Source organism: Halichoerus grypus, chromosome 4, assembly GCF_964656455.1.
Source record: "Halichoerus grypus chromosome 4, mHalGry1.hap1.1, whole genome shotgun sequence".
In the NCBI taxonomy this organism is placed as follows: Eukaryota; Metazoa; Chordata; class Mammalia; order Carnivora; family Phocidae; genus Halichoerus; species Halichoerus grypus.
The window spans coordinates 107,008,947-107,021,809 of NC_135715.1; the positions used below are offsets into that span (position 1 = coordinate 107,008,947).

The 12,863-nt window shown below is 34.1% G+C and overlaps 1 protein-coding gene across 2 annotated transcripts in view; it reads right to left on the reverse strand.

The window, feature by feature from the left end:
* LRP1B (LDL receptor related protein 1B) overlaps positions 1-12,863 on the reverse strand; it is a 1,832,840-nt gene that overhangs the window by 610,646 nt on the left and 1,209,331 nt on the right. For both annotated transcript variants that reach the window (XR_013447098.1, XM_078070743.1), the window contains exons 24-25: positions 3,330-3,527; positions 1,668-1,872 (exon numbers count right to left, since the gene is read on the reverse strand). Coding sequence is in view for 1 of the 2 variants with exons in the window: in XM_078070743.1 (XP_077926869.1) it covers positions 1,668-1,872; positions 3,330-3,527 (403 nt within the window). In the remaining variant the exon portion in view is untranslated. The remainder of the gene's footprint in view (positions 1-1,667; positions 1,873-3,329; positions 3,528-12,863) is intronic.

Here is a 12,863-nt window from a genome sequence, read left to right on the forward strand (position 1 = left end):
ACTTAGATAGGTTTAATAGGTGAAAATTTCAAACTGATATTTGTTACATGGAGGGTAAAAGCCCTGTTGATGATGAACTTTTATGGGAAGTAAAGGGTCAGGATCAGCAAGTTACTTGTAATCTCAGGAACAGTCTGTTTTAAAAAAGGAATTTCTCATTAAACATAACATATCTCTTGCCGGTGAACTGTTATCATAGGAATTAATGAATGAAATGGGCAGAGTGTAAACTGTATAAATGAGAGCTAAAAGATACAGCTACTGCTTTGCTCCTTGCTGCCAGATCTCTATTTTTTTTTTTTTTTTTTCAGAAGTAGCCAGAAATCCAAAACTGTATACAAAATGTCTCAATATTTTAAGTTTGGGAAAGTAATTCAAATAAATTTAAAACACTGTAGAGTAAAGCAAACGTATTAATGAGAGTTGCCAGTTTGGAACCTTGCTCTAGGCAACCTGCTTTGGCCCTTTAATTTCTGTGTGTGAATTGAGGAAAAGAAGAACAAACTTCCCAATCTATTGATTTCTGAGCTCCGGCACCAGCCAGAAAAATGTGGTCAGGAAGCTGACTTAAACACAGGCTCCCTTTTCTCTCTTCTGCATTTCATTAAACCCCCTCCTGGCTGATTCCCCTCCCTCACTGGTGCTCCCTGGACTTTGTATTACTTGAAGATACAGAGACAAAATAAATAAATAAATAAAAATAAAAATAAATTTAAAAAGATTCTGATCTACTAACCTTTAGCCTTGACAATGGCTTTAGATTTACAAAATAATTAACAAGGAAATAAATAATTAACAGTAATAACATAGTATTCTCATCAATATCACTTACATATTATCTTCCACATATTTATCATCTCCTCAAAAACAACCAAATGATAAAGATATTATCCCTGATTTACAAAAGAAAAAACTGAAATTTAAGGGACGACAATAGAGTTGAGTAGGTTCTCCAGAGAATAAGTGAGTGAGTGGAAATTGGAGCCCTCGTTTTTCAGCGTCTCTCTTCTGCTCTTTCGCAGAGGAACATCCAGGGGAACACCAGAGGCAATAACCTGAGTTACTCAACATTTGACCTTGTTTTCAAGAATCATGTACCTTGTCTTCAAGAATCATGTACCTTGTCTTTCCAACACCCCAAATAGTCAGTGTCTCATCACTGGACTCCTTCAAGCTTATACTAATTTCCTTTTAAACTGACTCCAAGTACTTACAAAATACATAAGAGGTGGTGCGGTTAACATCTGTGACTATTTGGACCAGAGACTGGCCCTGTGGTTTGCAACCATTAGAAACAATTATAGCACCTCTTTGGCAGGTCAAAGAGAAATTCATTAAATTACTGCTTCAAAATTGAGTTGCAACGGCTTCCAATAGGGCATAATGCCCATATTTAGAAAGAAGATATTTCTATCCTCTAAAAGTACCTATGTAAGCAATCTTATAACCAGATTTATGCTAATAAACTTAAACTGGTCTATATATATATATAATTATATATACACACACATAGACATACATATACATAATTATACATATATACACATATATGTACATGCACAAGATAAGCAATCTGACTCAGAATTTCTGAGATAATTGAATTAAATATTCATTTAAAAGATAATTTTTTATGTCAAAGTGAATCTGTAAAAGTCAAACTTCTTTACCCATATCTTGGGTCCAAAGCAATGGCCCTGGGGTGTTCCATGGCTCCGGCTATTAGTGTAGTTCTTAAAGAACCATCTAGTTTGGCCACTTCAATTTGGTCCAGATTGCTGTCTATCCAGTATATGTTGTCTGCTATCCAGTCGACTGTCAGTCCTTCTGGGGTAGCCAGGCCATGCTCCACAACCACTTCTATTGCACTGACCCCTACAAAAAAAAAGGAAACCAATACTTGTACCCATTCAAGAAACGTATTACACACACACACACACACACACACACACACACACACACAAAGGCCTACTTAACAGCAGTACAGAGTTTTTAAGCAATATATTGAGTTTGAAAGATATAGTGCAAATATGTTACCTGGCACGATGGAAACTAAGAAGACTCCAAATTTAGAATTACTCATCTTTCCTACCAGAAATTTTTAAATTCTTAAGTCCTTTTAGTGACAGTGAAGTAGAATTTTTAAATAACTCTTGATGCTAACAACAATGTTTAGATTTCAAAAAGTTATTTCTTGTTTCGGACTTTTGAAATAGAACACAGGATTTGGGGAACAGGAATGATGGGCTAGTTCAAATGAGTGCAGTTTAGTATCAACATTGATCTTCAGGGGTAGAATAAAGAGCAAATGTCCCCCTGGGCCAACATGCATTATAGCTAGTCAGCAGCATCCTTTTCTGAAGCATGAGAGAGAAGATAACTTTACTGCACTTACCCTTAAGAAAGCTAAGCCCCAATCACACTCCCTGCCCCTTCCTGGGCCAGAAGACTTACATGATATAACATGATAACAAATAAGAGAGGAAGGCATTAGTTTGGTCTAAATAAAAATAAGCAATTTGGTAACGTTCACCAATGATCTATTTATCCACTTCTTAATTTCTTTTGTAATTAAAATAATTATTTTTTTCCTAATAGGATAACCCTTCTTAGTTTATGACATTGCCAGTGTTTTTGTTAGACATTTTAACAGCCTTTTTTTTTTCTTTTAAACCCTTAACCATCTAAGCTCAAGGATCTAAATCCATCACTCGAAATCAGTCTCTTGCAATATGCCACAGGACACAAATTCACATGTGATAATTATATCGTGTTTATTACCATTTTTCCAAAATTGCAAAGGTGACTTAAGGAGAAATTCAGATTTTGATAGAAACACCTGGGCTTTGGGATGCTACACAGACCCAACATTTTCAAAAGGATTATTACATATATTTATCTCAGAGCCTTGCTACTTAAGAAAAGTGTAGATTAGACAAAAGAAATAAGTCAAATTATAATAAAAACATTTAGTTCATATTAGTGGTCTTTGTAACAATTCATTATTTGTTTAAATTTTGCTGAAAGATGGTAACAAAATAAAAACATTTTAACTCACAAACATATGTCTACTAGTATGTGGAAAGCAATAGTTATTTCTTATAAATATTTTTCTTCACCAAATGTCCATGGAAAAGCTCATAATTTGAAAATGGTATGCATAGCACAGGCTTTTGCCATTCATTCCCCTCCCTCAACAGATCTTCACACATATACTTGACATCCCTGGTTTTACATATATGAGGGAGAAGATAAAGAATGAAAGTGCAAAGATTAATCTAAATCCCATCTGATTACAGCATATTTTTCTAGAATTTTCAGTTAAAAATTACCTCCACTTTCAGAAAGCTTGCCCCGGTATATTCTGTCTTCTACAACATCTGTCCAATAAAGTAAACTTTGATTGAAGTGAAAATCAAGCGCTATTGTGTTTCTCAACCCAGGAACAAGTAGACTATAGTCTCTTTTATGAAGATCAATCCTTCTGATCTCATGGCGAATAGAAAAGATGATGAATGCTTCAAAAGGATCTGAAAATAAATTTATTTTTAATAGGCTTATAAAAATATTCATATGCTTTCATAATTAGAGTAAAACACTTGAGGTCAAGCCCAATTATTTACAAGCACAATTTATTATATAATTCTGTTATTATAGGAGCAATTTCTTTGAATCTAACATTTAAAAGAAACTTGAAAATTTTAGGTTTATATGTATTCATTAAAATAAGGTATAAATATGTTTTTATTCCTTGGATTTTTCTACACTTGATTCTGATTAAAGAATACAGGAATTATTGGAATTCTAAGACAAAATGGGGGTTTTCTATCTTAGTGGAGCTTCAGCTGACAGTCCAAACCTCAGAAACATCAACACAGGTTATTGCTAAGAGTTGACTAAAACGAGTTCTGCTACTCTTAACCCATCACATGTCTACAGCTCCATAAGGGAAAGAGAACCAATAAAAGAGGATTTCTGTAAAGAGAGTTACAGGCTTATAGTTAGAGTGTACTCCCCATAAGAGGGTAGATGATGGCTTTCTCCACAGTCTGAAATTTACTAAAATTACATTATCAATTTGGAAATGTGTCAAGTCCTGTACCAATCACTGTTGGACATACTAAGATGAGTTAGACATGAATTTTGCTTGATAAATATACATTTTGAGGGAGGGGACCCAGGCTTACAAAGATTTCCCCCCATTTCCATGTTAGTACCATTCCTCTGGGCTTTCCTTTAGGGAAATTTGTTTTCCTATTTTAAGTCTAGGCACACTCTTTGAATGTGACCAGTCATGATCATCTCTTTCCATGGTGACTGGCTCAAGAGGGGGATGTGAGATCTAAATCAGGCTAATGGGTCTATAAGCATCCAGAGAATATTTCAAGCTGAGGGTAAAGAGTCTCTTTCCTTTTAAGGTCACAGATCTCTAAGCCTAGTAATGCCAGTATCCATGCCCTTGTAGTTTGTATAAGTCTACTTGTGATATTGTAGTAGAAGAGAAAAAAGCCAGAGAGAAGGAAGCAGCAATGACCTGGGGATGTTCAAGTCCACAGGCTAAGGATGTTCAAGTCTGCAGTTGCAATTATCCCTAAGTCTAGTTCCTTCTTTCATATTCCCTATACATTTCCCACACTTCAGATATGTAAGCCAACTCACTTAACTCCAACTCAGTTTGAAATGGGTTTTTGTCAGTTGCAACCACGTTTACTGTTCTTCTTAATCTCCATCCCTCAGAGAGGTCTTTCCTGGTCAGTTTTCCAATAAAGGCCATTTTTATTATTTTCCATCTCCACAACCTATTTATTCTCTTTGAAGTGTATTTTAAAATCGCTATTTATTTGTTTGTCATCTACCTTCCTCACTGGTTTATATGCTTTCTTAAAACAGGGATCTTGTCTGCCTACCTCATTATGATGGCCCTAATACCAAGCACCGGGGAGGACATAATACATACCAGGTCTTAGTTATAGAACAGTGCTAACCTAGGATGCCTGCTGCTGGGGTAGGGAAATCACTGGCCATTTTTTTTTTTCACTGAACATGAATCTACTTCAGTAAGTTCTGCCTAGAACATTAAGTAAATGTGTTTCTAATGAACAAATGTGAAACTGATTCCATCCTAAGAAAGTAGCTTATAGCTAGCTGGGGACAGAGCCCCGCAATGATCAGCAGAGCCACCTACTGCAGGTGAATACATAGTATAAGTAAGCCCAACCAAGGCCACAAGAACTAGTCCAAAGGCCTGAGAACTTGTGAACAATAATTTTGTATATTGTTGTGATCTTATAGGTATTGTGGTTATTTATTGCACAGTATTATGGTGTTTATTACAAACATTACTGTGCCCGTAGCTAACTGATATAAAACACCAAACGTGTATCAAACAACTAGCGCCAAACAGCTCCCAATAGAACAAATACTCATAAAATTTTAAACCAAGAATTTAGCATTTTTGAAGTAAAGAAAATGGTTCTATTGGATGTACAGTTATTTAAAAGGGAGAATACCTAATTTTGGATCAGGATCCTTTGTGCGAATCTGCTCTGACTATGAAACAACAGCTTGCCTTTGAAAATTTCCTTATTTTTTCAGAAAAGGTCTTTACCTGTAAAATGGATTTAATGATAACCTCCTTTCAATTTAACTTAAACTATCATTACCAGAATCCAATTAAATAATGCATATACATTTGTTTTATAAGCTCAAAGTCATCACAGTGAATACAAATATGGAGGTAACTGTGAGGTGGTCAAAAAGTAACAGATTTGAAGTCACAAAATGAGGATTTAAAACTAGAGCCCTTCTACTGATTGGCTGTGTACATTTGAGAAGTTTACTTAAACTTTCTGGTCCTTAATACTTTTTTTATTTATAAAATATATAACATACTGAGTTATCAGGATAATTGATAATTAAAAGTGTGGATACTTAATATTTTATTTATTTATTTATTTTTTTTTATAAAGAAATCAATCTTTTTTTTTTTTTTTTAAAGATTTTATTTATTTATTTGAGACAGAGAGAATGAGAGAGAGAGAGAGAGCACATGAGAGGGGGGAGGGTCAGAGGGAGAAGCAGGCTCCCTGCCGAGCAGGGAGCCCGATGCGGGACTCGATCCAGGGACTCCAGGATCATGACCTGAGCCGAAGGCAGTCGCTTAACCAACTGAGCCACCCAGGCGCCCTGGATACTTAATATTTTAAGAAATGCTTAATTATTATTGTAAGTCCTAAATTTCAAAGATTTCTCAAAGGAATAAGCAAAAGAGAAAAGTCTGCAATGATAATACACCAAAAGGAAGTTGGATATTTGTTAGCATGTGCCAAAGCTAGTGACATTTCAGCTCTGAAGAGCTTCCCCATCCTTTGGCATATAGTTTGCCCTTAGTTAAGTAGTAAATTAGAGGTGGGCAGCTACTTGCTAGAGCAATTTATACTTAATAGCTACTAAGGGACACAGAGTTTCAAAACCGCAAAGCAATGATGTGCTGCCTCTTCCTTAGAAAATCACACCAGAAAAAGGAAAAAATTAAAAAAAAAAAAAAAAGGAAGGAAGGAAGGAAGGAAAAAAAGAAAGAAAGAAAGAAAGAAAGAAAGAAAGAAAGAAAGAAAGAAAGAAAGAAAGAAAAAGAAAGAAAGAAAGAAAGAAAGAAAGAAAGAAAGAAAGAAAGAAAGAAAGAAAGAAAGAAAAAGAAAGAAAGAAAGAAAGAAAGAAAAGAAAGAGATGCAAGTCCCACTTTCACTAACACTGGAAGACATCTGTTACCAAAACACCAGAGAATTAGAAGATGGACTGATGAATGCCTTCAAAGGATGGACAGTTTCTGAGAGAGGATGCCTATAGCTGTAGATACAAAGAAAATGCTAACAGAGCACAATTCTCAAAGGAGGTAGCATAACTAAGGGGCAAATCCAATAATCACTTTTTGGAAAAAGAGGATGGGAATAAGCTTGGTCTCAGAAACTTCTCTGGGCCCACTGGCACCGTAAAGACTCATAAGGAGAAGCTGAACGAAGAAACAAACAGGCATGTAATACATTAAGTGAAAGAAGCCAGGTTCAAAACTACAGAGGTGGGACTCCTGGGTGTCTCAGTTGGTTAAGCGTCTGCCTTCAGCTCAGATCATGATCCCAGAGTTTTGGGATCGAGTCTTGCATCCGGCTCCTTGCTCAGCAGGGAGCGTGCATCCCCTTCTGCCTGCCTCTCTCACTCTCACTCTCTCTTTCTGACAAATAAATGAAATCTTAAAAAAAAAAAAAGTCTACAGACAATATTATTCCATTTCTATGACATTTTGGAAAAGGCAAAACAATAGAGACAGAAAACAGAACAGTGGATGCCAGAGACAAAGGGTGGAAAAGGGCTTGATTACAGATTTTTAGACAAAAATCGCTAACCTTCCTACAAACCACCACCAACCAAGAAGACAAAAGGGAAACAGAACAAAAACAAAACAAGAACAAATGCACACTAGCAACAACAATGAAGAAAGATAAGGAATCTGGGAATGAAATTATTTAAAAAATATACAAAGATTATATGAAGAAATTTTAAAACAGGAGGAATAAAGACTTTGGAAAGGCATATAATATTATTAGATAGAAACAAAAAGAAAAAAAAGTAATGTCCCAAAGAACTTGCTTCTGCCTGAATTAATTTATAAATTTCCTGTAAACATGATAGTTTTAGGGTACCTGGAGAAGAAATTAAGTTAGAGAATTTCCTGACTTAATATAAAAAATAATTTCTAGATAGCTTAATAATTTTGAGGTAATAAATGACACTATGAAAGTCTTGGAGGTAAACATAGAATAATTATTTTTAGAACTCTAGAATGAAAAAAGGCCTTTGTCCATTTGACACAAAGCATGGAAGACCTAAAGAAAAAAATGATTTTTAATATACGTTAAAAAATTGTAGGAGAAAGAGACAAGTGATAAACCGCATAGAACATTTGCAATATAATAAATGGCTAAATTCTTTAATATATATGAGCTCCTATAAATGGACAAAATACTCAGATAAATAATAGGCAAAGGGTATTAAACAGATAATTCAAAGAAAGGAAAATATAAACAACTTTTAAATTTTAAAAAATATACAGTTTCATAAAATGATAAATGCATTTAAATCATGAAAATGTTTGATAAGACACTATATTGATTAAAGTGTAGGCAAAAGACACTCTGAAATATTGATAATCTAAGTATAAACTGTTATAACCTATATAGAGAGCCAATGGGCAATACCCATCACACACACACACACACACACACCTTGACCAACTAAGTTCATTTATAAGGAATTACTCTAAAGATATAGTTTTACATATGAAAAATGGCAGATGAGTAAGGAAATGTTATCCAATATTATTTGTAGTAGCAAAAGATTAGAAACAACAGAAATGTTTATGAACAGGTAGCTGGTTAAATAACTTATGGTACAGTCATACAGTACAAGGCTATGGGGCTACATAAATTAACGTGATTGATACAGAGGTATAGATATTGAATAATTCCAAGTATTTTGTAAGTTGAAAACAGCAAGATATAAACAGTACACCATCTATGCTATTATTTATATCAAAAAACAAAATATTTTTCTAGAACTATATGAAGGTAAAGCATAGAATACTTGAAGGCTTAATGAGGGAATGTTGTTACCTCTTCTATGGCAACTGGTGACTGGGGTTCAGAAGTGGGGAGAAAACTTTCACTTTATTTTCAGTTGATGCAATTTTTTTAGTACTAACATATATTTTTCTACTAAGATTAACAATTTTTAAGAATAAAAATTCAAACTAGTCATAGAAGGAATTATCATTTCCTGCTTCTTAGAAACACTCATAAATAAGATAAAAATTCTTTGGGCATGACATATATGCTGAGCAAGGTAATTCAGTATGACAAATACTGTAAAACATGTTGTGGTTTTTTTTTTTCCCCTTTCAGGAGAACTCATATTTCTACTACAGCAATATTTAGGAGATCATTTACTGCTCTTACTTTCATGCTCCATTTGAGAAAGTATACTCTCCTAAACCAAAAATTACTGACTTGTTTGTTACAACTGGATGTAGAAGGGAATTCTACAACAGAAGGCCTGGATTCTACTCTTGCCTCTGCTACAAATAAAGAAAAGTCATTAAACTATATAGGTCTTGTCTTGATTTTTAAAATAAAATAACACTTTCGGTGCTATATGATCTAAAATTTCATGTGTGAAGAATCTTGATGAAGCAATATTAATATTAACCAAAATAGGCTTTAAGGCAAATAGCTTTTGTAGAAATAGAAAGTTCTCTATTATATGACAAGACAACAGATAAACACAGATAAAACTCTTAAAATGGTGTGTGCCTTCATAATCTAGGCTGAAAATACATAAGGAATTAAATGGAGAAATTGATAAATCCTTAATCATATTGTGAGATATTTACAACAAAATTATAATAACAAGATGATTAAAATAACAAAATAAACAAAAAGCTAAGTCCATCAGAAATATATAGATATCTGTACATCAAAATTGAAAACATGTTCTCTTTAAGCACACACAGAATATGCAATAAAATGGTCATGTTCTAGTCCACAAAGTAAGTCTCAAGAGAAAGCAAATAATCAACCTAATAATGGACACCTGTTCTGAGCACAATGGAATTAAATTAAAAATCAATTATAAAGACTGGTAAGCTCTTCATATGCTTTAACCCTAAAAATAATTGCTAAACATTTTCTTGACCAACAGGACCTCAAACAGGAATTCAGAAATAAAGATATTATGGCAACACATGTATAGATTAAGAAGCATGAACAATTAATATTAATGTAATAGAGAATCAGTTCCTGAATGGTGAAATAAGGATCCAAAAATCCTCTCCTTCATAAGAACAGTGAAAACTCTGGCAAAATGGTGAAAATCACCTTTTGCTGAACTCTAGAAATTCAACAAAGTCCAATAACAATTAAATGAGTGCTTACTCAAGAAAAACTGCTGAATATCAGTATTATGTGGTGTTTTAATATGTATCAAACCCATTCCCCTGTCCTTAGCTTCATTGCAGATTTAAAAAAAAAAAATGGTCCACAAATCTCCAAAGGGGGCAGATGGGTTTGGAGCTCCCCCAAAAGCCCAAACTCCAGCGAACTGTTCAATGGGGGAAGAATGGCCTTTTCAAGAAAATGTGCGGCAGGAACTTGATTTCCACATTCCAAAGAATGAAGTTGAAACCTCACACCTTATATAAAAATTAATTCAAAATGTATCATAGACCTAAATATAAGAGCTAAAATTACACAACTATTGGAAGAATACTTAGTGACCCTAGATTAGGCCAAGACTCTGAACAGTCATTTCACCAAAGGGCCTATAAAAATGACCAATAAGCACATGAGAAGATGCTCAACATCATTAGTCATCAGGGAAACACAAATCAAGTACAAGATACCAGTTCACATCCCCTAGAATGACTATAATAAAAAAGATGGACAATGTCAACTGATGCCAAGATTGTGTAGACATTGGAGCCCTCATGCACAGCTGTCAGAATTTTAAAATGACACAGCCACTTTGGAAAACACTCTGGCAGTTCCTCAAAATGTTAAACATTGACTTATCATACGAGCCAGGAGTTCCACTCTTATTTGTACACACAGGAGAAAAGAAAATGCATGTCCACACAAAAGCTTGTACATGAATATTCATATCATAATTCATATAATCAAATAATAAAAATTCAAATGTTCATCAACTGATGAGTGTTCATCAACTGATGAGTGATGGACAAAATGGTATATCAATACAATAAATATATTATTCAGGAATAAAAATAAATAAAATACTGATATAGGGTAAAACATGAATGAATCCTGAAAACATTATGCCACATGAAAGAAATCAGTTACAAAAGACCACTACTGTATTACTCCATTGTTATGAAATGTCCAGACTAGGCAAATCTACAGGGACAGAAAATAAATTAGACGTTGCCAGAGATGAAGTAGGATTTGATGGGGAGTGATTTTAAATACATATGGAGTTATTTTGGGGGAGGGATTTAAATGTTCTAAAATTAGATAGTTATAATGGTTGCACTACTCTGTGAATACACTACCAACCACAGAATTGTGCACTTTAAAAGAATGAATTTTATGGTATATACATTATATCTCAATTCATCTGTTTTAAGAAAAGGAAATATGGTAAGGAGTGTGGAAATTTGTAGAGAATAAAGAACTGTACAAACACAACTTTTAATTCATTGTTACCTAAAAATCATGATTTTTACTTCAATCCTATTAATCTGTATAACTATACTCAGCTCTTTAGCTCTGAAAACTTTTCCATGTATACAAGGAAAACATAGGGCATACTGATATTTTGATTTTTTTTTCTTCTCTGTGTATTTGTGGTAGTTGAATAAAATGGAGAACTCATCTTTTAAAAATTAATAAAACAATATATAAATTCCAATAATTTAGGAAGAAGAAAATAAATATAATTACAGAAATTGATAAAATAGAGAAAAAGATTATCAAGAAAATTGAAAGCCACTTGCTTGAAAGATGAGTAACATATAGATAAGCCTATGGACGAATACATATACATATGCATGCACATATATATGTACAAATGAATAACAGGAAGAATGAAAATAGGAAAGTAATTATGAAAGATATTGAATAATATGAATATCTTTCATAATTACTTTCCTGTTTACCTATTTGATATAAAATTTAAAAAAAATAAGAGTGACATATGCATTTTAATAATAAATTTGAAAATAGGTAAAATAAGCCATTTTCTAGAGAAATATGTTACCAAACTGACTTGAAAAGAAATAGAAAATCTGAACAGATCTATAATCTATAATAAAAACTAAGTGGTAAAATTATGCCCTCTAACCAAGTATAGGAGAGAAAAAAAAACAGAAATAATGAGATAATTGCAGAAATTGAGAGTGGTTTTTTTTTTTAAGATTTTTATTTATTTATTGAGAGAGAGAGAATGATAGAGAGAGAGCATGAGAAGGAGGAGGGTCAGAGGGAGAAGCAGACTCCCTGCCGAGCAGGGAGCCCGATGCGGGACTCGATCCTGGGAGTCCAGGATCATGACTTGAGCTGAAGGCAATCGCTTAACCAACTGAGCCACCCAGGGCACCCAGAAATTGAGAGTGTTAAGAAAATTTTATACCGGGCGCCTGGGTGGCTCAGTTGGTTAAGCGACTGCCTTCGGCTCAGGTCATGATCCTGCAGTCCCTGGATCGAGTCCCACATCGGGCTCCCTGCTTGGCAGGGAGTCTGCTTCTCCCTCTGACCCTCCCCACTCTCATGTACTCTCTCTCATTCTCTCTCTCTCAAATAAATAAATAAAATCTTTAAAAAAAAAAAAAAAAAGAATATTTTATACCAATTAAGACAACAAGACCATAACCATCGTCTTGGGCAACTAGTTAGAAGTCTGAACATGACTAAAATAGCAAACACTTACAGAGTGCTTCTTATATAGAATTATTCTTAAATATTTTATAGATCCCTATTTATGCAATCCTCACAAAGTTTTATGAAGTGGGTGATGTTATCTCCCCATTTTGCACAGGAAGAAAGAGAAGCACAGAGAAGTTCTGTAATATGCCAGAGTCACACAGCTAGTAAGCGGAGGAGCATGGATTTGACCTGTAATTCTGTCTAGTGTTAGCAATGATTTGGAGACTCAGGACCTCTTCTAACAGCTGATGGTAGTGTATATTTGTACAACTGTGGCAATGATAGAGATGACATGTGCAACTGAAGATGCTTATGCACTTGAACATGTGGTTCAACTTGTGCACATTTCACAAGTAGATATCATAAGAGCTTTCACCA